Here is a 27066-nt window from a genome sequence, read left to right as displayed (position 1 = left end):
CTCAGCACCTTTTTGCTTTTGCAATCTGCTCAGCTGCCATGTCTTTGGCCGCCCTCACCAGAGGAAGTCCCCAGTCTTTTGTATATCAGTAATGCCTGCTCTTCACACTTGTACATACTGTGTTGTCCTCTGCACTGAGTCTGAATCTTCTTGAGCTCAGAAATCATGGCTGCTACAGCTTTGTACGCCTTAAAGCACAATACCCACCCATGGTGCTCTTTAAATTACATACTGGAATTGGTGAATATGTTTACATGAATGATAGTATTGAGTTTGGGGTTTTTTTTTACCCTTGAGCAACAAGTCTGCTTCAGAAACCCTTTGACAAGAAGCCATGTGCATCTAAAAATAAGTTCGATTCTGATTTGACTGATAGAGTTCTAGTTTAGTCTGGTTGTCTGGTATAATTATTAATATTAATCCCTTTTCACTATCAGAAGTCCTAGTTTGGACAGTAAATTATGTGTACACCCTGTTGTGTTGTTCTGTGTTGTCAAGTTGGTTCTGACTCATAGCAACACTGTATAGGGTTTCTGAGGAGCGGCTGATGGGTTTGAATCACTGACCTTGGGGGTAGTAATGCAGTGCTTATCCTCCCACAGTGTTACATCAGGACTCCACCCTGTTTGTAAATGTGAACAATCATTATTATTTTCATTGGGCCAGAATCAGTGTATGGATGTGGGTGAAAGTTTGCTAGCATATTTATGGTATAAAAAAAGGCCTTGAGACTTTGAGTGCCAATTTTACATATTCAGAATTAAAATAAACACTAGCTAATCACATTTTTGTGAACCATCTTATGCCAAGTAGCTTTAAGTCAGCAATGAAAGGAGTACTTGTATAGTAAAAATTGGCAAACTGGGCTTTTTTTCTTTTTTCTTTCCTGGAGAGACCGTTGTTAAACATTGTTAAACGCTGCACATAACTAACCAGTAAGGCCATATGCATTTATTTTCAGGCCATCAGGAACCTTATGATTTGCAGCCAAGAACCTTTCAGCTCAAGTGTGTTTTCTAATGCATGAGGGGGCTTCAGAAAGTTTGTGGAGAAATTCCATTTTTCATTTTGAACTTTCTGAAGTCTTCTTATATGTATTATCCTACAATTTTGCCGTAGGTCTTTCAACTGTGAGCGAATTCAGAACTCTTTTGTTAAAACTTGGAGCCCTACAAGTTAGGACTGCTCTAGAACAGTGAAATCACTTTGTTCTTAAATGAGAATGTTTAATGAATAGAATGTACTAGCTGAAATTCCTTACATTTCAGTGTAGACCCAGGAGGGAGTCAAAGATAGGGAGCCTGGAGTCGGGGCTGGTCCTGGAAAAGTAAAGTGTAGGAGAAGGCCTGCAGGGGAGATTTAGGTAAGGTGTCCTTAGATAAGAACTGTGTTCAGGGCCAGGGAATCTGGCTCTGCTGGTCACTGTTGACCTCTGGAGAAACTGACCTACTTAGATGTGTACTTCAATACCTGACATCTGAGTTCCAGCATGAGGGGCATAGAGCTGATGTCCACTAAGGAAATTTTACTTCAGCAGCGGCATGAGGGGCATAGAGCTGATGTCCACTAAGGAAATTTTACTTCAGCAGTGATATTAAACTTGTTTTAAATACTGGAAGAAGCTATGGTGTGCTCTTGAGAACATGTGGGGATAATGGATGTGTTCAAGCCCACATAAACTAGAATAATGAGCAGAAAAGACTATTTTTTCTAAATTTCTGTTTATCTTCTACCCATTAAAATATGACTATATATCTTCATCTCAAAAAAATTGCATCCATTTTAAAGGAAGCTTACTTTTCAGTTAATTGTTTATTCCTGGAAGAGTTGTGTTCCATGAACTAGACAAGTCAGTGGCACCAGGAGTCTAACATCTAAACAACAACTAGAAATTTTGAAGTAAGTGGGAAGGGGAACCTAGCCTGTGAAAATAGCATTTTTATGCAATTTGGGAGATAAAAACGACTATTTGATTTTAAATGTGTAAACTTCTGGGACCCACTTTTAGACACATCAGTGTTTCCTGGGGGCATGTTTTGAGAGCCACTGTTCAGAGTGTAGCGAGGACAGAGGGTGTTCTTGGAAGATGCTCAAGGGACTTCAGGCCTTGCCCTGCTCCTCACCACAGCATCTTTGTGGTTCTGTTACTAATTTCCAGATGAAAAACAAAATAGGGTGATGATGCCTAAGAATAAAAATGAAAATCAGTATTCTAGAGATTACTTTTTATTCTCATATATCTCATTAGCTAATAAAAACCCAAAACTTGCTTTTCTCATCCGTTTGAGAATTTTAGAACATCAAAACCACACCAAATTTTTTTCAGTGCCTTTCCACTGATGATATTTGGAGAGATTGTAACTGTGCATTGCCTACTAATTTGTCTGTTTTTACTTCCCTTTGTGTCTCTCTGGAGTACTTGACACTGTTGTTCATGTTGTTAGTTGTCATCCAGTTGATTATGATTCATGGCAACTTGAAATGTACGAGACCTTTTAAAGTCTTAATTATGTTAACTTGGAGTCCTGGTGTGGTGCTGTGGGTTAATGCGCTGGACTACAAAGTAGGTTTGAACTGCCAGGTTGGTGATCCAAGCTCACCAGTTGCTCCTCGGAAATCCTGTACAGGGTCACTATGAGTCAGAACCGACAGGACAACACTTCATAACAATGTTAACTTGGATAGCCCACTATGTAAATGTTATCATTTAAAAAAAATTCTGTATTAAAAATTTTTTTTTTGTCAAGTGCCGCAGAGTCAGTTCTGACTCACAGTGATACTGTGCTGGGTTTCTGAGGAGTGGCTGGTAAGTTTGAGCCACCAATCCTGCAGTTAGCAGTCCAGTGTTTATCCTACAGTGCCACTTCCATTCATCAGCTCATACTCATTTTCAGGATTGTGGTTACAAGGAAAAAAACCTTGCATTTCCTAGACTGGGAGGTCACTCACTCCCACTCACATGTCCATTCCAAGACTGGCTCAGGTCTATCCTGATTTGTGGGTGGTGGAAGGTGTTGTGGAAGGAAAGTGGTTGTGAGAAGGACACATCTTTGACATGTCTGTTAATGGAGTTCATATCCACTCAGTGTTGTTGGGACTTCTTGTGTGGCGCTGTAGGAGAAACTGCAAGGTCAGTTTGAACCACAAGGTTTGCGGTTGAAACCCTATACTGGCTTGCTGTGGGTCGGAATTGATTCAGTGATACTTAACAGTAACAAAACTGTTGAGTGCTCGTGAGTTGATTTTCAACTCTGTGATCCTATCCTATATGACAGAGTAGAACATAGAGTTTTCTAGGCTATCATATAGAATCTGCTTGCCAGGCGTTTCTCCCGTGGCACTGCTGGGTGATTTTGAACCACTAACCTTTCAGCAGCTGAGTGCTTAACCATTACGCCATCTAAATATTAACCTTCTCCTCCAAATATTAAGCTAGACTATGTTTAAGACTATTGCAAGTTCAGATTGCAACTTCAGGATCGGTGGTTCAAACTTATCCGCTGCTCCTGGGAAACCCTATACAAGGTCACTTTGAGTTGGACCCAACTTGATGGTACTTAAGAACAACAACAGGATTCTTTTCTTTTTAACATTTTATTGTGCCTTAGGTACACATTTGCATAGCAAATTGTTTCATGACATTGACTGGAAGCCCAATTTCTAGACTGGGACCCATTTCCATTCAGCAGGTTCCTCGCCCCTCCCTGCCTTTTCATCTCTCCTTTTGGGCAGATGTTGCCTCTTTGGTCTCTTATCGTTGATTGTTCTAAGGAGCACATTCTTCCTGGTGTTGTTTATTTTATAGGCCCGTCTATAAAGGTGAAAGGTTGCCTATGGGAATGGCTTCAGTTGCAAATTATAAGATTGTTTTAGGACAGTAATCTCAGGGATCCTTCCAGTGTCTATCAGAGCATTAGCGCTGGTCTTTTTTTATGAATATGAATTTGGTTTACATTTTCACAATAATCTCTAACTGGGCACTTCCATTGCTGTCCTGGTGGGAGTGATCAGTAGCGGTAGCTGGACACCATCTAGTTCTCCTGGTATCTGCTTAGAGGAGGCTGTAGGTTATATGTGCCATGAGTACTCTGGACTCATTGCTTCCTTGAATCTTCCGTGTTCTCCATTCTCCTGTGCTTCAAACAGGGAGAGACCAATAGTTGTCTCTTAGATGATTGCTCACAAGCTTTTAAGACCCCAGATGTTACTCACAAAATTACGGTGTATAATGTTAATGCACTGGACTGCAAAGTTGATTTGAACCGCAATATCGGCAGTTCAAGCTCAACCAGAAGCCCTATACAGGATTGCTCTGGGTCAGAACCAACTTGACGGCACTTAACAACAACAACAGTGTTATCTTGGTATGATGCTATAGGATCAGCACTGGACTACAAACCACAAGGTTGACAGTTCAAACCCACCAGGTACTCCTCAGAAACCCTGTACAAGGTTGCTATGAGCTGGGACCGACTCAACGGCACTTAGCAACAACAAATACTATCTTAGAATCTTGGTATGGCACTGTAGGATAAGCACTGGACTGCAAACTACAAGATCAGTGGTTCAAGCCTACCAGCCCTCATTAAAAACCCTACATAGGGTCACTGTGAGTTGGCTCCGACTCTATGGTACTTTACAACAACAACGCTATTTTAATGGACTGTTACTCCAGTTGATTTAGACATCCTCTTGAGATTACGTAGGTTTTTAGCCTTCAGTCACAGTAGCTTAGTCCCATAAAATGTTTGGCTACATCTGGTAAGTTTTCCCAAGTCTTCCCTCTATGTGCTGTATTATTTATATGGATATGGATATACAAATACCCACAGATGCACATGTATGTACTTCCATATGACCTCCCACATCAATTTAGCATACGTGTGTGCCTTTGTGTCCCTTCACAAACCATTGTGTGTTGCTTCTGTTGCAGGATGGTGCATGTTATAGAATTTACTATAATTGCCCTGTATTCTTCCTGGTAGCTTAATGGGTTATGTGTTGGGTTGCTAACTGTAAGGTTAGCAGTTCAAATCCACCAGCCACTCCATGGGAGAAAGATGAGGCTTTCTGCTCTCTACAGATGTAAAGCCTTAGAAGTCCTGTACAGGGTGACTATGCGGCAGAACCTACTGGACGGCACACAGCAGTAGCAGCAGCAGCAACAGCCCTTTATTTTTAATTTAAACTTTTTATTGTGAATTAACTGAAGGTGTACAGAGCAGATTATCAGTTTTACATTAAATAAATCATATACTTTGCTTCATTACATGGTTGCATTCTCCTCCATGTTAAAAACAGTTAACAGCATTTACCACTATTCGCGTTAACCACTGCATTCCTACCTGTGTCTCCTGCCACCCCCTTCTTTCCTCTGCCAACCTCCCTCTGGTTGTAGATTGCCTGCCCTGTCACCCATATCAGTACATGTCTATCCTCTAGTGCATGTATCATTTCCTCCTCCTCCAAAACCATCATAGATTGTTTCGTTCATCAAGAAAACCCTCCCCCCCTCTTTTGATGTACAAAACAAACAAAAATAAACCCATGTAGAAATACATAACCATTAAAACAACCAAAGAGCACATTCTGCAAGCCAGCCTCCTGTCCACCAGCACACAGCTTTTCTCTTTTCCATGAGTCTAGAGTTCTCAGCTGCTCAGTCTCTCCATGCTATCACTTCTGCCTCCGTCTCTGATGTCACTGCTTTTCTGGTTAGGGTCCCATGTTCCACTCATGCTCTCTCTCTTGATGGTCCTAAGGTCCTCTGTTCTTAGACCTTTTGTTACACAGCTCTTCCCCCTTTTTGTTACACAACGTCTACCTTTATAGTTGTGACAATCACAATTAGATATGAAAACATTTACTATTGATTTAAATGAATCCTATCTCCATCTTCTTTCACCAGACCCATCTAGATAAGAGGAAAACTGTTCAATGGGGATTCTACCTTCCCCTGCACACTCTGAAACTAAACTCCCTCTTGAAAACTTATAAGCCAACCACTTCATGCCTTTATAACCCCTCTACCCCCATTATTAGGTAGCCAATATCTAAGTTGTCTGTCCCTATCAACCCTTTGTACAGAGAGAATAGGTTTGATCCTTCATATGAAGACTCTTTCCCTCTAGTTTGATATTTTGAGCTACTACATCCATAAGTAAGGAGCTCTGGTAGTGTAGTGGTTACGATTCGGGCTGTGAACCGCAAGATCAGCAGTTCGAAACTATTAGCTGTTCCGCGGGAGAAAGATGAGGCATTCTGCTCCCGTAAAGATTTACAGCCTCGGAAACCCAGTACAGGGTGGCTATGAATCAGAACTGACTCCACAGCACATAACAACAACAACATAGGTCTTTTGATTCTCTGGGTAGATTTATTCCTAAATATTTCATATGTTGGGTGGCTATTGTAAATGGTATTGTTTTCCTAATTTACTTTTTTTTTATTTTTTATTGTGAATTGAATGAAGGTTTACAGACAAGATCATCAGTTTAACAAATTCAGTAAATTCTACACTGTTTCATCTCAATGACTGCAATCCCCGCCTTGGGACACCAGCTATCCCACTCTAATTTGCTTTTCAATACTGTCATTGTTAGTATAGAGGAATCCGACTGATTTTTGTATGTTGATCTTGTACTGTGCCACTTTGCTAAATCTTCCAGTGAGTTGTATTTTTGCTGAGTCTTTGGGGGATTTTCTATGTGTAGGATCATATCATCTGCAAATAGAGAGTTTTACTTCCTCTTTGCCAATTTGAATGCCTTTAATTTCCCTATCTTACCAAGGAGCTCTGGTAGCATAGTGGTTACGAGTTGGGCTGTGAACCTCAGGGTCAGCAGTTTGAAACTACCAGCTGCTCCATGGGAGAAAGATGAGGCTTTCTGCTCCCGTAAAGGTTTACAGCCTCAGAAACCCTGTACAGGGTCGCTATTAGTCAGAACCAACTCCACAGCACATAACAACAACAACAACCTTATAGCTCTGGCTGAGACTTCCAACACAGTATTTAATAGGAGTGGTGATAAATGGCATCTTTGTCTGGTTCCTATTTGCAAAAGGAAGGCTTTCAGTTTTTCTCCATTAAGAGTGATATTGGCTGTTAGTTTTGTGTATATGCTCTTAATTATGTTGAGGAATTTCCCTTCAGTTCCTACTTTGTTGAGTGTTTTTATCAGGAATGGATGTTGGATTTTCTCAAATGCCTTTTCTGCATCAACAGATATGATCATGTGGTGCATTGCCTTTTTTTAAAAAAAAATTATTTGGTGGATTACATTAGTTCTTTTTCTGATATTGAACCATCCTTGCATCCCTGATATGAATCCCACTTGGTCATGATGTATTATTTTTTTAATGTGTTGTTGAATTCTGTTGGCTAGGGTTTTGTTGAGAATTTTTACATCGATGTTCATGAGAGATAATTGGTCTATAAGTTTCTTTCTTAATGATGTTCTTCCCTGGTTTGGAGATGAGGGTTATGCTTGCTTCATAAATGTTTTAGGAAGTTTTCCATCCTTTTGTATATTCTGGAATAATTTGAGTAGAATTGGTGGCAGCTTTTCCCTGGATGTTTGATAAAACTCATCAGTGAAGCCATCTGGACCTGGACTTTTTTGGGTTGGGAATTTTTTGATGACCTGATGAGTTTCTTCTATTCATAGAATTCTGTTCAAGTTTTCTACTTCACTCTGTGTAACCTTAGGTAGGTCGTGTTTTTCTAAAATTGTATCCATCTCCTCTAGATTTTCAAATTTTTTGGAGAACAACTCTTCATAGTATTCTGTTATTATCTTTTTTATTTCCATTGGTTCTGTTGTGACATCATCCATGTGGTTTCTTATGCATGATATTTGTGTCTTCTCCTGCTTTTCTTTCGTTAGGTTTGCCAATGGTTTGTCAATTTTATTACTCCTTTCGAAAAACCAGCTTCTTGTCCTGTTGATTATTTCTATAGTTTTTCTGTTTTCTTTCTCATTTATTTCTGCTCTAAACTTTATTATTTCTTTTCTTCTGGTGACTGTAGTTTCACTTTGTTGGTCTGTTTCTAATAGTTGGAAATGTTGTGTTGATTTCCTTTTTTTTGGATGTGTGCATTTATTGCAATTAATTGTCCCCTCAGCACTGCTTTTGCTGTGTCCCAAAGATTTTGGTATGTTGTGTTTTCATTCTCATTTGTTTCTGGGAATTTTGTAAATTCACCTTTCATTTGTTCTACTACCCAGTAGCCTTTCAGAAGGGTGTTATTCAGTTTCCATGTATTTTGCTTTATTTCCTTGGTCGTCTTATTGTTGATTTCTATTTTTGTAGCATTAAGATCTGAGAAGATGCTGTGTGGTATTTTGATGTTTGTGAATTTATGGAGACTTGTTTTGTGGCTTAACGCATGGTCTGTTCTGGAGAATGATCCATGTGCACTGGAAAAGAATGTGTATTGTGCTGTTGTTGAGTTGAGTGCTCTGTACACATCTATGAGGTCAAGTTGGTTGATTGTGTTGTTGAATTCCTCTGTGTTTTTGTCAAATTTCTTCCTGGTTCTATTCTTATTTGAAATGGTTTATTAAAATCTCCTAGTATTGTAAATTTGTTTATTTCTTTCTTCAATTCTATTAGGGTATTCTTTATATATTTTGGGGCTGTTTCAGTGTGTGCATAGGTATTTATTATAGTTATGTCATCTTGTTAAAATGACCCTTTAATCATGAGATAATGTTCTTTATCTCTTATACTGGTTTTTGCCTTAAAGTTTATTTTATCAGAGATTAACATTGCCACTACTGCTCATGTTATATTGCAATTAGCTTGCTATATATATTTTCCAGCCTTTAACTTTTAATCTGTTTTTCTCTTTGTATGTAACATGTGTCTCATGCAGACAGCATATTGAAGGATCTTGTTTACCTATCCATTCTGCCACTCTCTGTCTCTTGACTCCTGCATTTAATCCGTTGACATTCAGTGTATTCATTGATAAGTATAAATTAATTGATGTCATTATGTTTGTTTGTTTTTTTGTGGTGCTGTTCATTTCTTTGTTTTGCATGACTTCCTGTGCTGAGTTTGTGTTTTTTTTGTGCTCTTGTCAATTTCTTCATAGTTTTAATGTTTCTGTGTTCCTGGATTTTCATGTTCTTGATATGGTGTGAAGTACTAACTTTCTTTGAGGTTACCCTATTTTCTATTAACTTTTTCCTACATTTAAAAGAGTCTATTTTATCCTGCAATCTACCTGACCTCCTCACCACCTGGATCTCTGTTCCTTTATTTTTCCCTTCTTTCACATTGTAAATGTTTTGATCATAGACTGACTTACCAGATCCTCTCAATTTGTTCTTGTAGTTTTGTTCTATTCTGGACTTGTATGTCTGTTGACTGAGTTCAGGGTGATGTTGCTGTGTATTTCAGTCTGATTGTTGTCTGTTCTTGTTGGTTTTCAGTACAAAGAACTCCCTTTAGGATGTTTTGAATTGCTGGGTTGGCTTTGACAAAGTCTCTTAACTTCTGTTTATCCTGGAATGTTTTGATTACACTGTAATATTTGATTGACAGCTTTGTTGGTTAGATGATTCTTGGCTGGCAGTTTTTTTTCTTTCATGGTTTTATATGTACCCATTGCTTTCTTGTCTGCAGGGTTTCTGCTGAGAGACCAAAGCTTAATCTAATTTGCTTGCCTTTCTAAGTAACACTGCTCTTTTCCCTAGCTGCTGTCTGGATTCTCTCCATGTCTTTGAATTTGAAGAACTTGATTATGCTATGCCTTGGTGATTTTCTTTCAGGGTGCATTCTTCCTGGTGTTCGTTCAGCTTCTTGAATGCTTATGTTTTCATTTTAGGATATTAGGGAAATTTTCTTCCAGCAGCTCTTCAGCTGTCTTCTCTGTGGTCTTCTGAGATCCCTCCTGTTCCGGGACTCCAGTAACTCTCAGAGTATTCCACTTCATGTTGTCCTACATGAATCTTAGACTTTCTTCAGATTTTTCAATTATTTTTTCTGCTTGCTCTTCTATCTTAGCAGTATTGAGAGATTTTTGTCTTCAAGCTCACTGGTTCTTCTGTCTCTTCAGTTCTGTTCCTTTGCCCTGTCAGTATATTGTCCATTTCTGATATTTTATTATTAATTGTTTGGACTTCTTTTTGCAGGTTTTGAATTGTTTCCATTGTTATTTCTATCTTATTTGGTTGTTCCTGTAGTACTTTTCTGACTTCTTCCTTATTTTTCTCAACCTCTCTGTGGAATATTTAGATGTACTTCAATATCATTCACCTGAATTCCTTATAAGGCAGTTCCAAAGCCTGTCCTCCTTCCAATGGGAATTCTAGGTCTATCTCTAGCTCATTTGATTCAACTACTCTATCTTGTTTCTGGACATGAACTGAGCTTTTCTGTTGTTTTTTTGGGCTTTTTCAATAATTAGATGAATGTATGTTGGTGTATTATTAAGCTTTCTGACTGTTTCCTGGTAGGTGTGATAAAGAGATTAGCTTCTCTTTTCACTTCTATCATTATACAATTGAGAGTAATTTTGGCATGTGTTTGATTATCTACACTTTCTGGTGTATAGCAGCTGGTATTGACTCTTGCCCAGATAGTAGGATTTTATAGGGTGTGATTATAGCTTGGCTATATGACTACAATTGCTGTCTCTTCTTGGATAATGTAGGTAAAAGGAGAAACCTTCCCCCCCCCACCCCCCAAAAAAAATAAAATAAACAAACAAACCAAATAAACAAAAAAGCCAGATTGGACACTAAAGTTTATAATCGCCACAAAAAAAGAAAAAAATTATTGGACACTAAAGTCTACTGTCACTACCAAAACAACCAAACCAAATAAACAAACAAAAAAAACCCATAGCAGATTAGTCCAGGTGTTTTTCCTAGTGAAATCAGCTCCACAGCTGGCCAGGCTGTTTTAAGCTATTCCTGTTGACTCCTCTCCCTTCCTCAATTCTGGGCCCAGTGATCTTTTCTGAGCAGATCTGCATATGTGTGCAGTAGAACCCTTCAGGAATAGGTGTTCACTCACTCAGGCACCCCCTCAAGTCACCAGAATGCAGGTGTGCAGATAGAAAAAGAAAAATGAGTGAAAGAAAGATTGTTTGCATCTTTAACCCTGTCAGTTGGTCAGGTTCCTAAGATGGGATTTCTCTCCTGCTGCTGTATCCGGGGTGTCCCACTCAAGATGGCTGCACCTGATGTAACCGGCAGCCACCACTCAGAAAGCGCCACTTTTCTTGCTTCTGCTACAAATCTCACTAGCAGAAAGCCTAAAGTACTTATAAATATTCCTTCTTATGTAGTTCAGAGTTCCAGGATTGTCTCCAAACCTGCTTCATTTGGTATTTTCTGTTACTGCTTGTGCAAGTCTGCACAGTGCCTCTCCCTAATCAGCCATCAAGCCCCACCTCCCTCAAATCCATCCCTTTATTACTTTTGTTTTTTAAGTTTTTATTGTGAATTGGGTGAGAGTTTATAGACAAGACTATCAGCTCTACATTCAGCAAACTATGCACCTTGTTTCATCTCAATGATCACAATCCCCTCCCTGCAACAACATTTATTATACTTCCTCCCTATGTCTCCCCATTACACCTTATATTACACAAAGGGGCAAGGCAACAATATTTGATGTGCACTTATAAAACAAAAAAGTATGTATTCATTTAAATGTCCAAAGGGCACATTCTGCCAGCCAGCCTCCTGCCTACAGGTACACAGCCACCGACTCTGCTGTCTCCACTTTTCTAGGTTGGGATCTCATGCTCCGGTCATGCTCTTCTTTCTTGATGGTGCTAGGATCATCTGTTCCTGAAATGAAAGATACTCCCTGATTTCATTTATACATCTTCTACAATTAGAGTTGTGACAAGCATAATTAATCCTGCTAACAGTTATTCACAATTGAGTCATAAAATCCTGTCACCGTAATTCCTCATCCCCTTTTGTCAGATCCATCTGGAAAAGAGAAAAAAACTATTCAGTGGAGATTCTACCTTACCCACCCCTCACCTTCTGCAACTAAACACACTCATGAAAACTTGTAAGCCAGCTACTTCATGCCTTTGTATACCCCCTCCTCCATTTGTGATAGCTAATGTCTAAATTTCTCATCCTTATCAATCCAGTACACTGAGGAAACAGGGTTGTTCCTTGATATGAAGAATCCTTCCATTCCAGTTGGAATTTTGAGTTACTGCATTCGTAGGCAAAAGTCTGTCCTGTCAAATGGTAGCAATTTACACTTGTTCTCAGTATCAAACATCTGCATCTTCCTCGGGTCAGCCTTTTATTCTTGCGTACGTCTTGTGCCTTCCTTTACCTTGATCACACTGTGCTGACTTCACCCATATTATGTTGTTGTTGCTGTTAAGTGCCATCAAGTCACTACTGACTCATACAGACTCTGTATAGGGTTTCTTAGGAGTGGCTGGTGGGTTTGAATCGTCATCCTTGTGGTTAGCAGTCCAGTGCTTATCCTACAGTGTCATACCAAAACTCCCATGTCGTAGGAGATAGTTTCTTAATTTTGATGTATTTTTATTTAATCTTAATTTTATTTTTTAGAGTAAGCATTATACAAGAGGGGGATTGGCAGAAGAAAGACGAAGATAGTAGGAGATACAGGGAGGAATGAAAGAGTTAAAATGAATAGAAGTTAATACTGTTGGTATTAGAGGGGATTGCTATCATTATAATGAAGCAAAGTATATGATTTGTTGAATGTAAAACTGATGGTCTGCTCTGTAAACCTTTTTTAGCTCACAATAAAAAGTTAAAAAGTTTGATGACAAAAGTAACACTTGCTCTTTATAGAGAAATTTTTTAATCCAGTACAGCAGACAGAAGATAATTAAATTTACTCACAGTCCTAACACTTGGTCAAAGCCAAATTGGCTATATTTTCAGAAAAATGATGCTAATTAGGTTTGTCACCATTTCTAGAATGACTTATGCGCTACAGAGTTGTGCTGTGCACCCTCATGGGTATTTGTATGGGGTCACTATAATTGGAATAGACTTGGTATCAGGTTAATGGGTATGACACAGAGTCGGCGTCCTGAATGAGTCAGGGTGACGAATGACTCATACTTCCTTTTTCTGCTGTGTTATGTACCAGGGGCCTTCACAAAAGTTTGTGGAAAAATTCCATTATCTTTTAGTTCCACTTTTCCCTGAACTATTTGAAGTCTCATAAATGAGGCGTTCTGCTCCTGTAAAGATTTACAGCCTCGGAAACCCTGTACAGGGTTACTATGAGTCGGAACCAACTCCACGGTACTTACTAACAACAACAATATATGTTCTATGGTAGAAAGAACGTTGGCTCTGAAGGTTCATTCAGCAGGCTAATTGAGTGCCTCTCCAGTAGTGATCTGGGCGCTGGGAATATAATGGTGCTTGCTTTTGTGAGTGTTCATTCAAAAGGACTGACACCTGTGGGCAAGTCACTCTGTGTGTCTCTGTTTCCTCATCTATAAAGTGAATATACTGCAGGTTTTTTATGAGATTACATGAGAACATCTGCAGTGACTAACACAAGCAGAAACTCCATCATGTCTTCCTCCTTGCCAAATCGTTGTAGACAGAGACAGCAAATTGCTAAGACTGTTGGGGCAAGTTAAGCAAAGCTGCACTCACTCTTGCTTTCCTTACAGCAAGTTAAATATATGACATATAAATTACCTGTCGCATCAGAGTTAACAGAGAGAGCACACCTGCAAACCCAGTGCAACTGGTCTGGTGTGGATGTTGGTTAGGAAGGATGTACTTCATAGGGTCTCTGCATGGGATACATCTTTACAGCCTCAGGGAATTTTGTTACTACTAGGAGTACAGTGGTTTTCTTCCTTAAAGACAGTCTTTAGATTGTAGGCTCTATTTCAGAATACAATGAAGTACTTTAAGTAGTAAAGTAGCTTTGAACAGTTATTTCCAATACAACCAAAGACCCTGACCCTAAAATACATCAACAGTAATATTGGAAGCACTTCATAAAAAGTGAAAGGTGAAAATTTATGACAATAAGAAATCATTATATGTTGAATTCCTTTCTGCCTTCTAGTCTATATTTGAAGTCCTTTTTCAGCAAGTAACTGATAATAAACTTTATTAAATTTTAGAGAGCTGATCTGACCAAATGAATTCAAGTTTTTATGGTTCTGTATGAAGATGTCTTATTAAATCCACTTGTGCAAACAAGAATTCTCTTTTTAATCTGTCAATAATACAAGCATCTGTTGAAAGTTTGCTCTGTGCCTGGTACTCTGCTGGGGCCCAGAGGGGTATGAGACGCATGCCAGGGAGCTCTCATCTCAGTGGGGATAGGAATTACCAGAGGGTGTTGGTACTGGTGTTCCCATCTGGTATGCACCAGTTACCGGAGATGATATATCAGACAGGTACATATTTGAGAGTTCCTAGGTGGCACAAGTGGCTAAGCACTTGACTCCTAGCAGAAAGGTTGGCAATACACATCCACCAAGAGGAACCTTGGAAGAGAGGCCTGGTGACCTGCTTGTGAAAGGTCATAGGCTTGAAAACCTAACACAGCAGTTCAACTCTGCACACGTGGGTCGTCACAAATCGAAATCAACTCCATGGCACTAAACAACAATATTGCAATGTCCATTCAGTTAGGTCTAAACTAAGGGGTAATTTTCAGAATAAATCACTTGTAATATTTTTTGTCTTCTTCAGGGCTCTGAATCTTCATCCATTCTCAGTCAAGCCTCTTCTGCGGCGAGCTTTGGCCTATGAAACTGTAGAACGGTATCGGGAAGCTTATGTGGATTATAAAACAGTGTTGAAAATAGACTGTGGAATCCAACTCGCACATGCCAGTATTAACAGGTAACCCCGCCTCAGGCGTCTATTGAAGGGCTGTTTAGTGAAGGTAGATTTCTCCTCCCTCCCCCTCCTTCAGGAAGAAAGCCTATGTGTTAGACATGTTGTCAGTTCTGTATTTTGTATGAAAGGTTGTCTTCTTTTCACTCCATTAAAACCACATGGGTCTCTCTAACTTAACTTCTAACTATTCCTTAATACATTTTTAGTTGTTCTTCCATTATTTAAAATTATTTGCTGTCTGGTCCATTTATTACCATTCAGTGAAAATTCTACTTCCTTTTTTTTTTTTTTTAAATAATAACAGATATAGCTCATATCTGGTACTCAAAATGCACAGATTTAATTTAGTATCTGTAAATATCTGTGGGGTTAGCAAAGTGTTTTCATTGATGTCACAAATCTGTATTAATTACAGAACTAAATCCAAAAATGAAGTGAAAAATGCCACTTTGAAATGTCTCCTCCTACAAGTTTTGTAAATGTCCATGGGCCACCACATCTGTCAGTAGAAATCTACCTGCTGTTTCTTCTCAGGAGAATGAATGTCTTCATGAGCCTGCTTGATATTTGTATTATGTTGTTGTTGTTAAGTGCCAGCAAATCAGTTCCGACTCATAGTGATCTTGTGTAGGGCTTCCGAGGAATGAATGACTGATGGGTTTGAACCACCAACTTTGTGGTTAGCAGTCCAGTGCTTCATTACAGCCCCACACCAGGACTCCATTTGTGTTATATGCCCTTGTAAGAAGACACTCACCGAAGATGCATATTAATTTATAAAGGTAAAATAGCAAAGAATTTGGATCTAATTTACATAATGATGTATTTGTCTCTTGAGTGAGAATGGGAAGGCAAGAACTTCCAGACTTTATACCTTGCTTTCAAGGATCTCTGGTAGCGTAGTGGTTACGAATCGGGCTATGAACCGCAAGGTCAGCAGTTCGAAACTACCAGCTGTTCGACGGAAGAAAGATGAGGCTTTCTGCTCCCATAAAGATTTACAGCCTTGGAAACCCTGTACAGGGTCACTATGAGTCAGAACTGACTCCACGGCACATAACAACTACAACAACATACCTTGCTTTCAGGTGAAATGTGACAGGTACTAGTTGGATGACATTTCTAGTTATGAGTAATTCTGTCTGATTTCATTTTGCTTAGAGCAGAGCTTCAGGTGTTTGTGCTGCACTGTGATAGTGGTGGTCTAGTGTACCCATATTCCACAACAGGAAAAATGGCATGCTCTCTGTCTTTAAGCTACCTGAGGTCTAGCTGGAGGGAGAGGGGGAACTTAAGGGAAGACGATAAGGTCGGTGGGGGTGCCACAGAGAGCTCAGGCCACCTTTGTCTATACCTTGTCATCACCAAAGATTGGATCTTGACATTTCAGTTGAGAAAACTGTAGGGAAAGTTTGTGTGATATTTGTGTGGGCTCCAGTTGTTTGGAAAATCTTCATGGAGAGAGTTCTTGAGATGGTCTTTAAAGAGAGCTGATAGAAAGTGAAGAGACTTGGAACAAAATTATGGAAAATGAGAATTTTGGCCTATTTTGGGTGAATCATTTAAAAAATCGTGCCTTACCTCCTTAGATGGTCCTAGCCTGTTGTGGAGAAACAACCATTTCCTGCAGCATCTATATTGTGGCCTCATGGAAGCTGTCTAGTTCCAGTCTGATAAGAGTGAAAGGGATATGTATTGGTTTTGCAGGTGTGTGGCAGGGTAGACTAGATCAAGACAGTCACAGCTTCCTTGATCTCTAGCTTGTGAGATGAGGCCATTTCACCGAGCCATTGTCCTGGTCACTGCCTTGTTACTGCATGTGATCTGTTTTTTCTTCTTATGCACATCTCTTAAGCAATAAATCTATGTCTTTCCTCATAGCCCTGGGTAAGTATTTTTGACTCTAGGTGTTTGTCTATTCTAGATATTTTATATCAGTGAAATCATACAATATCGGTCCTTTTGTGTTGACTTACTATTTTCAAGGTCCACCCATGTCATAACATGTATCAGAACTTAATTTCTCTGTATAACTGAGTAATAATCCATTGTGTGAATATGTCACATTTTGTTTATCCACTCATCTTATGAAAAACGACACCTGGCTTTGTTTCCACCTATTGGCTGTTGTGAATAGTGTTCAAAGGACATTGGTGTGCATGTATCTGAGTCACTGCTCTCCTGTATTTTGGGTATGTACTTAGGAGTGGAATTACTGAATGATATAGTAATTCTGGAGTCCTGGCATGGTGCTGTAGGGTAAAGCACAGGACCACAAGGTCCGTTTGAATTGTAAGGTTGGCAGTTCAAACTTACCGGCTCCGCCTCAGAAACCTTATGTGGGCTTGCTATGAATTGGAACCGACTCGGTAACACTTAACAACAACAACAGTACCTATTTCTGTGTTTAACCTTTTGAGGAACTGCCAAAGTATTTTCCACAGCAGCTCCACCGTTTTGCATCCCTGCCAGCAATGGAGGAGGTTTTAATTTCCCTATATCCTGTATTTGTTATTTTTCGTTTTTCTTATCATATCCATCCTAGTGGGTATGAAGTAGTATCTCACCGTGGTTTTGATTTGCTTTTCCCTGAAGTTATTTATGGAGTCCTGGCATGGTGCTGCAGGATAATGCACTGGACCACAAGGTCAGTTTGAACTGCAAGGTTGGCAGTTCAAACTCACCAACCGCTCCTCAGAAACCCTTTACAGGGTCACTATGATTCCATTGCATTCAAGACCAAAAACACAGCTAATGATGTTGATTATCTTCTCATGTGCTTATTGGTCATTTGTCCAGTGCAGTAGCCCACAGCGCTACACCATGGTCAGCACCGACTCAACGGCACTTAACAGCAACTGGTCATTTGTATATCTTTAGAGAAATGTCTATTCTTATCCTTTGCCCATGTTAAAAAATTTGGGCTGTTAATCTTTTCGTTGTTGGGTTGTAGGGGTCATAGAGATTCTTTAGAGTCCTGGTATAGTGCTGTGTGTTAATGTGTTGGACTGCAAGGTTGATTTGAACTGCAAGGTTGGCGGTTCAAGCTCACCAGCCGCTCCTTGGAAACTCAATACAGGGTCACTATGAGTCAGAACTGATATAAGTTTGGAACCAACTCTATAGCACTTAATAACAACAAAAGGGGTTCTTTACGTATTTGGAATATTAAGCCCTTATCAGCTATATAGTTTCTAAGTATTTTCCCCATTCTTTAGGTTGTCTTTTAATTTTCTTAATGATGTCCTTTGCACAAAAGTTTAAAATTTTGATGTAATTCAATTTGTCTTTTGTTGTTCATGGTTCTTAGTGTAATTTCTAAGACGCAACTGTCAAAACCTAGGTCTTGAAACTTACCTCTATGTTTTCTTCTAAGAAATTATAAGAATTATGGTTATAGTTCTTATATTTCGTTCTCTGGTCCAAGTTGAGTTAATTTTAGCATTTGGTATGAGGGGTAGAGTATATGGTGCACCTCTATCTCTTTTTTTTCTTTTTAAAGAATTCTTGTTCTGTTGCTATCCCTTAAAGGATTTATGCTTTACCAAAAATCTTTATAGTTCTAGTACCTCATCGTGGTGGTGGTGGTGATGTGCTCTGGAGTTGGTTCTGACTCATAGCGACCCTGCACAGGGTTTCTGAGGCTGTAAATCTTTACGAGAGCAGAAAGCCTCATCTTTCTCCTGCGGAGAAGCTGAAAGTTTTGAACTGCCGACCTTGCGGTTCACAGCCCGATTCGTAACCACTACGCTACCAGAACTTCTCATAGTAGATATCCTCAATTAAAAATGTGTTATTAAGCATAGTAGTTTATCTCTTTCATATGCTAAGGGATTTGCTTTTTTAGTTTTCACTATTCTGTGCCTAGTATTTCCCAAGATGTTTGGGTAAAGGAGAGCTTCTCACAGAGTTGACCCGGAGGAGTCTGATGAAAAGATGTTTGTGGAAATACCGTTGAATGGAAGTAGGCCGGATGCATTGAAGGAAGAAGTACTGTGGCTAAGAGACCATGACTCCTCATGTCTGAAACTTCTGTATTACACCTTTGGTTGGCCCTCAAGCTGCTCTTTTAGACAAAGTAACTTTGAAGATTCAGTCATGTTTTTAGATTGAATGATTCTTGATAGATCATTTTTTTAAGAAGAGGAGGATAATTCAAGTCTTGCCATATATACTTTTATGTAAATTAGCCAGTTATTTTTAAAGTCCCATTTTGTGACTCTCATATTGATGCTTGCTTTCCCATCTATTTTAGTCCATGGAAAATAAAATAGCAGCAGCTTATTACCATTATTATTTTATTTCAACGTCTGTGCTTATTTTGTTTGTACCTTCTGTTAACCATGTCCCTTTCTTCCTCTCCAGGAATCTTATATGTTACATTCCCCTGCATAAACTCATTTACTCCCTGGCAACACATCATCTCTTTTCAGCTGCTTCTTCCTTCCTCTCTGCTGGTAATAACAAGTTTTTCTTGAAAATTCTTTTCCTAGAGCTTCTTTATCTTGTACGACTGTGGGTGGTTATACATGGATTTTCAAAGTGATCTTTTTACACTAAAATCAATGAGATTTGGTTATCATAACCAAAGATCAGACACTGAAATTTCGCTTTAATGACCTGTAGGAAAAGTATGTATATTATATTAGTCTGTGTATAAATATAAACATTTCTCCCACAAAGACTACCAGAAACTTCTGAGGTAACAAACTTCTCAGCCTTGAGAAATACTTTTTTTTTTTTTTTTAAATGAGATTCATCCCAAAGATATTTATTCAATTTTGTTTTAAAATCTACATGTGACATTTTATGTTTAACATCATGAGAAAGTGATAATTGATGTTAATTTGAATTTGTGTGGTGCCCATTTAGTAAATGCCATTAATACAGGGGCCCTAGTAATGGACTCCTTGGAGTCCTGGTGTGGCGCTGTGGGTTAATGCGTCAGACTGCAAAGCCGTTTGAACTACAAGGTGGGCTGCTCCTCGGAAACCCTATACAGGGTTGCTATGGGTCAGAATCGACTCGACGGCACTAAACAACAAACAACAGTAATGGACTCCAATATCCCATTGCCTCACCTTTGTGCATATGAAAACAGAATAGGTGGATTCATTTAGAGATTAAAAAAAAAAGATTACAAGGTAAGAAGACTGTCATAACCACATGTAAATTTTTTTTTACATAATGCAACATGCCAAAACAGTCCACAAAGACAATATTCTACATCCTATTCTGGTGAGTAGCGACTGGGCAGAAAAGCTTCTGAGCAGCCACCTAAGGTGCAACTGTTGTTCTCTGTGTGTCTGGAGGAAACAAGAGTGATGTAAATTGAAGACACTTGGAAACCATTAGTCCAGTGGATTAATGACCTTGTAAATATCCATCTCCATGACCCTGAGACCAGAAGAATTAGATGGTCCATGGCTACCACTACCAACTGTTCTGGAAGGGAACACATTAGAAGGTCCTGGAGAGAGTGGGAGAAAACGGGGAACAAAACTCAAATCGTAAAGAAGGCCACGCTTACTGGTCAGACAGAGATTGGGGGAGCAAATGGCCTTTGGTCACCCTTCAGGTCTGGAACTGAACTCATGCCCATGGCTCAATTTTCAGTCACATACACACGCAATAAGCATATAGGGTAACAACAACACTAGTGAGATATGTTCATCACTGAATCATCAACCCGTTGAAAGCAAAAGGGCAGCATTTACCTACAGACAAAATTCAGGACTGGGAAAGAAGGATGAGTAGAAATAAGAATCACAGGGAGGAAGTTAGATGAGTGATGTCACACTGAGGAGATTGGAGTCACTGAGATGAAACGAAGTGTGTGATTTGTTGAATAAAACTGATGAGCTGCTCTGTAAACCCTCAATTCACAAAGTAAAAAAAGAAAACGAATAGCCATGTGACAGCTAGCCCTTCTCAGTTTTAGCGATTCTAAAGTACTTTGGATTATTCTCAAGAATCATTCATTATAAATTTAATACTTATATTAAATATTAGGGGGACATTTCTCCTAGGCGTTCTAAATTTTAGTTTTAGATTGAACTTTTATAAAAGTTAAAGATTTTATTGTATACATTCTTAAATGCCATCAAGTTTTTTTCCGATACACATGTAAAAAACTTTTTTAACATAATAGCAAAATCTTTAATTATTTCTTAACTAAAAAATGGTCTAAAGTTAGTTTGTGACAATTCCTAAAAGTTCTTTTGAATCAATTTAATTGATATGGACAGAAAATTGCTCAAGATTGTATATTTCTACAAGGAAGTGAACATTTGCAAAGCATTTGTAAATCTTACTCTTGATAATGACCTTTAGTGATCTAAAAAATAGCAAGCTACATAATCAATAGCGAAAACACATTTTCTTTTCAGGATTACAAGACTTTTAATGGATCTGGATGGACCAAACTGGCGGGAGAAGTTGCCACCCATCCCCTCTGTGCCCACTTCTGCACAGTTGCGAGCTTGGCACCCGACAGCAGAGAGGACCTCAGCCCAAGCAGGAGATTCCAGCAGCCATCACCAACCAAGTGTCCCAGGTGTGGAAGCCCACCCTTATTTTTCCTGAAGATTATCTTGAGCCCTGTGTGTGTGTGTGTGTGTTTTCACAGTGGAGATCATAGATGAAGTCTAGTACGTAGTCTTGTGAAGTGTCTTCATATCTCCAGTGTTCAAGTGTGCATGACAGGGAGAGAACATTAATACCCATCTCATGGGGGTTGTTGTCAGGAATAAATGGAGATACGCATATAAAATACTTAACACATCTGCTGACTTTTGTAAACCCTGTGTAGTTATTGTCAAGCCAACAGATGGCAACCCTATGTGTTGGAGTACAACCGTAATCCATAGGGTTTTCAGTGACTGATTTTTTTGGAAGTACATCCCCAGACATTTCTTCCGAGACACATCAGAGTGTACCCTAACTGTCCACTTAAATTATCAGTGTTATGAGAGGGCTTCTAAAAGTTTATGTAAAAAATGGAATTAAAAGATAATGGAATTTTTCCACAAACTTTTTGAAGCCCCTTTGTATCAAAAGAAGTATATAGTTTTGTAGTATGCCATGTGTGTGGCAAGTCTAAAGTAATATGGATGTGTTTAAAATAATTGCAAAAAACACAGCAGAAGTGTATAATGGGTACCTCCTGCCTTATATTATAGCGGTGGCACTGTAGGATAAGCACTGGACCGCAAGGTTGGTTTGAACTGCAAGGTCGGCTGTTCAAACCCACCAGCTGCTCCTCAGAAACCCTACCCAGGGTCACTATGAGTCGGAACCGACTCAACAGCACTTAACAACAACAGCAATTTATCTGTAGTCCTATAGTGCTTCCCTTATTACTTTTTGCATAATAAATGTCTAAGAGATGTGACAACTCATGTCTTCTGAGCTTTAAGGCCAATTGAGGCCTCCTTAGCACAGCTTAGGATTCTAGGTGCATCCAGGTTGGGCCTCATTTGGAAGAGTCCCTGAGGTCCCTGAGCTGTGCTTTCTGAATGACTAGTATTAGCCCTCATCATCCTCACTGCTTAGAAAATGGAAGCAAGGGCCATCTGGAAGCGCTTTTAGATGATTCCACATGCCTAGGAAAACCATGGAGATCTTTAGTTTTCTAGAGTTCATTTGCATTTTCTCAATACAGGGTAGCTGTTTATTATTAACAGAATGAACGTACCATTCATAAGTTATTGTTGTTGTTAAGTGCCTTTGAGTTGGTTCCCACCCATAATGACCCTGGCTAGGGTTTCCAAGGAGCAGCTAATAAGTCTGAAATACCGATCTCGCAGTTCAAACTGACTTTGCAGTCCAGCACAGTAATCCACAGAGCGCACACAGTGATCGAACAATCCTAAGCACAAGTATAATCAGCTCTTTGTAAACTTTTCTATCTATGTTGCTGTTGTTGTGTGCTGTGGAGTCGGTTCCAACGCATAGCGATCCTGTACAGGGTTTCCTACGGGAGCAGAAAACCTCATCTTTCTCCCGCGGAACAGCTGGTAGTTCTGAACTGCTGTCCCTGAGGTTCGCAGCCAGATTCGTAACCACTATGTTACCAGAGCTCCTTTTTCTATCTAGATTGTTTACTAATTATTGGTGAGAATGGATATGAAACCCATCACCATTGAGTTAAGGAGCTCTGGTTGTTGTTGTTAAGTGCTGTCAAGTCAGTTCTGGCCCATAGCGACCCTGTATAGGGTTTCCAAGGAGCAGCTGGTGAGCTTGAACTGCTGACATTGCAGTTCCAACGGTTTTGCAGTCTGGCGCATTAACCCACAGTGCCACACCAGGACTCCAAGGAGGTCTGGTTGCATAATGGATTTCCATCTGAGCTGCTAACAACAAGGTCAGCAGTTTGAATCTACTGGTCAGTCCTCAGAAAGAAGTAAGACTTTCTACTACCAGGAAGATTAACAGCCTCAGAAACCCTATATAGGGTTGCTATGAGTCAGAACCTACTCGGTGGCACACAACCACCACCGAGTTGATTCCAACTTATAGCAACCTTCTAGGGCAGACTAGGACTGTCCCATAGGTTATCTTTTTCCCTTTTTTTTCAATTGTGGTTCGGGTGAAAATTTACAAAGCACATTCCTCCCTGGGTTCCCTGGACCCATTTGTCCATCTTGCTTGCCTCTTTTTGCTGTCTGAGATTTGTTTTGGGGAAAATGCTGCCTTTCTGGTGTCATGGTTAATTGTCCTGCAGAGCACATTCTTCACTGGTGTCATTCTTCATTTGGTAGGTCTGTCTGTGATTTGGCTGCAAGGTGATTTCTGGGGCTGGGTTCAGGTCTAGCCTTGAAGGGTATCTAAGGACAACAGTCTCTGTCAAACCAGTAAGTCTGGTCTTTTTTGTTATTTTGAATTTTGCTCTACATTTTTCTCCCATTCTGTCCAGGGCCTTCTGTGGTTCTGATTAGAGCAGTTGATAGTGAAGGCTGCAAAAAAGTGACCACAGCCATCCCTCCCAAGGCTGTCTCTCATTAGCTGACTCAGTAATTCATTGCAGTGACCACACAGAACTCAGACATGCCCACAGGAACAGAAATGCTCAGAGCACAGTTCTTCTCGTCAAGACATCCTTTCCTCAGCCAGGCCCACAGGCAGGCTTCTCACTGGCCCTTGGCCTCTGGCCTGGTTCGTGGTGGTGATGTGCCGTGGAGTCGGTTCTGACTCACAGTGACCCTGTGAAGGGTTTCCAAGGCTGTAAATCTTTACAGGAGCAGAAAGCCTCATCTTTCTCCCGTGGAACAGCTCGTAGTTTCAAACTGCTGACTTTGAGGTTCACAGCCCAATTCGTAACCACTATGCTACCAGAGCTTACTCCAGCAATATCACCAAGCTCTGGTAGGGCTGTTGATAAATGTTCCCAGGACATACCTCCTACAGAATCTTCATCCTGAAGACACTCAGGTCTAGCTCCGTGGGTCAGCAAACCTGACACTCCCAGTGACTTGCCTGAAGTCGTCACACCAGTCTGCAAGCAACCCTTCTGTCCAAAGTCACGTAACTTTACTTGCTCCCTGGGCAGGCAGGGAAGCCCAGCAGTGTGTCTTATGCTTTGACTCTTGGTTCTGTTGCTGCTGCTCCTCTGCCATTCCTTTCTGTCCTTCTGTCAAGGAGGTTCATTGTGCAGGGATCTCACTCAGGGTCCAAAGGGCACACTCTACTTTTGGCGTTTCCTCTTTGATGGTAGTGAGATTCCCTTCTGTCTGAGATGACTCATTTTTACTTTAGAGTTCCAAGTTTTTACAATCACAGTGACCTTTGTGAGCAATCACAGCAGAGCCAGATCACCCTGTTAGCATCTTCTCCCACAGTTTCTTATCCAGAGCTCTCAGGAAAAAGTCGTGTGGTAGGAGTTACAGGGATTGTGGTAGAAGAGCCATATGAGTTAGCCCATTGTACTGCACAGGCTGAGGTTTGCGTTGGTCCGTTAGTCCTCTGGACGAATTGTTTCCATGTGTCTTTGATTTACTTCACTCTTCTTTGCTCCAGGTAGACAGGAAAGAACAGTAGTTGCACCTTAGACAGCCACTCAACAGATTTTAAGACCCTGGTGGCTACTCATCAAAGTAAGATGTAGAACATTGTCTTTATGGACTCATGTCAGTTGATCTTCATGTCCCCTCTGACTATAGTCCTGACTCCTCAGACCAGTGACTCATTCCCTCAAGGTGTTTGGTTGTGGATAAAATGTTTTCCTAACTTTGCCACCTGTTTGCAGTATCATATACCTAGATATGTTTATGGCACATATAAATATATATGTAGAAATACCATCGGCAAACCTATATATGGTTGTGGGTGTATTCCTGCTCTGCCCATACCTGTTCTTCTTCCTATCTGCCTACATACTTACTCTTAGATTAATGTTTGTTATTAATGCAAGATAGTATACATAATAGTATTTACTGTGTTGTTTATAACTCTGTGCACCTCTTTGTGTCTTCCTTTTCCTTAGGGATGTTTAGCTGATCAATCATCCTTATTATATATTGCCTGTCCCTTCTCTCAGATTAATATATGTCTGCTATCTGTTAGTGATTTTCCCTCTTCTCCCCTCTCATCCTTTGTAAGCATAAAAGGGTGTTTTCTTTCTGTGTGTAACCTTTCCTTGACTTAATAATGGGCTCGCTCATACAGTATTTGTGGTTTTGTCATTGACTTAATTTCATTCAGCATAATCTTCTCCAAGTTCTTTGACTTTGTGAGGTATTTCACGGATTTATCATTGTATAGTGTTCCATTATGTGTATGCACCATAGTTGGTTTATCCACTCACCCATTGGTGGGCACTTAGGCTGTGTCCATGTGTTTGCTGTTGTTAATAATGCTGCAATGAACGTGAGTGTGCGTTTACCTATTCTCGTGTCCCTGCTCTTATTTCTCTAAGACATACAAGGGAACTTGAAAAAGTTTGTGGACAAATGGAACTAAAAGATAATGGAATATTTCCACAAACTTTTTGAAGTCCCCTTATGTACCTAGTCATGGGATTGCTGGATCACATGATATTTCTATTTCCAGCATTTTAAGGAAGCGCCATACCATTTTTCACAATGGTTGCACCATTTTACATTCCTACCACACCCTTGCCAGCGTGTGTTGTTTTCTGTCACATTCTATATTGCTTATTATGATTATATTGTAATATTGTATTGCTGAGGTGAGAAGATATCTCATTGTTGTTTTGGTTAATGATTACAAGCATTTCTTCATGTGCTTGTTGACCGCCTGAGTATCTTCTTTGGTGAAATTTCTGTTTGTGTCTTTGCCCACTTCTTAATTGAATTGTCTGTTTTTTTGTTCTTCAGGCACTGAAGTTTCCTATACATTTTAGAGATTAAGTCCTTTTTCGACTTTATCATTGCCAAATTATTTTTCCCAGTCTGTAGACTTTTTTTTTTCTTTTTAAACTCTTTTAGAGAAGTCTTTGATGCAAACAAATTTTTAATTTTTACACAGTCCTTGTCTAATTTATCTTCTGTCAGTATGTTTTTTTACTTGTTTCATTTTTGTGCAAATAGATATCTACTGTTGACCACACCATTTACTAAGGAGGCCATCCACGTGTTTCACATTTAATGGCTATCAGGCCTTTGTTGATGATCAGCTGTCCATAAGTGGGTGGATTTACATCTGTTCCATTTTCAATTGTTACATTGATCTGTCTGCCCTTGTTTTGAATACTGTAGCTGTACAGTAGGTTTTGAGATAAAAAAAAGTGTGAGGCCTCCTACTCTGTTCTCATTCTTTAGTAGTGCTTTTCTTATCCGTTCCATCTAAAGTTGGTGATTGGTTTTTTCATCTCTGTAAGGGATATTGATGGAATCTGGATCAGGACTATATTACATGAAGGGGTGGGCTTCAACAGTTTATGGAAATTTTTCATTCCATTTTTTCTGCATACTTTTTTGTATTTTAATGTTTTATTGTAAATTATGTGATAGTTTACATGGGAGAACATTAGCTTTACATTCATCCTATCGTATATTATTTCATTTCTGTGGTTACAATCCCCTCCATGCATCATCAACCAACCAAAGGGTATACCCTGCAAGCCTATCCCCTGGTCATCAGCATACAGCTGCTCTCCCACTCTGGGTCTAGAGTCCCCAGCTGCTCCATCTCTGCACGTCATCATCTCTGCCTCCGTCTCTAGCATCACTGTTTCTCTGAGTAGGGTCCTGCACTC

The 27066-nt window shown here is 39.7% G+C and overlaps 1 protein-coding gene across 1 annotated transcript in view; it reads left to right on the top strand.

Moving 5' to 3' along the window:
- SPAG1 (sperm associated antigen 1) overlaps positions 1–27066 on the top strand; it is a 108884-nt gene that overhangs the window by 57772 nt on the left and 24046 nt on the right. Inside the window, exons 12-13 of the mRNA XM_006859181.1 lie at positions 14700–14852; positions 21239–21405. Coding sequence (XP_006859243.1) covers positions 14700–14852; positions 21239–21405 — 320 coding nt within the window. The remainder of the gene's footprint in view (positions 1–14699; positions 14853–21238; positions 21406–27066) is intronic.

Source organism: Chrysochloris asiatica, unplaced genomic scaffold (assembly GCF_000296735.1).
Source record: "Chrysochloris asiatica unplaced genomic scaffold, ChrAsi1.0 scaffold00031, whole genome shotgun sequence".
In the NCBI taxonomy this organism is placed as follows: Eukaryota; Metazoa; Chordata; class Mammalia; order Afrosoricida; family Chrysochloridae; genus Chrysochloris; species Chrysochloris asiatica.
Note: the sequence above shows the minus strand (reverse complement) of the source record. Positions and strands in the feature narration are given on the sequence as shown.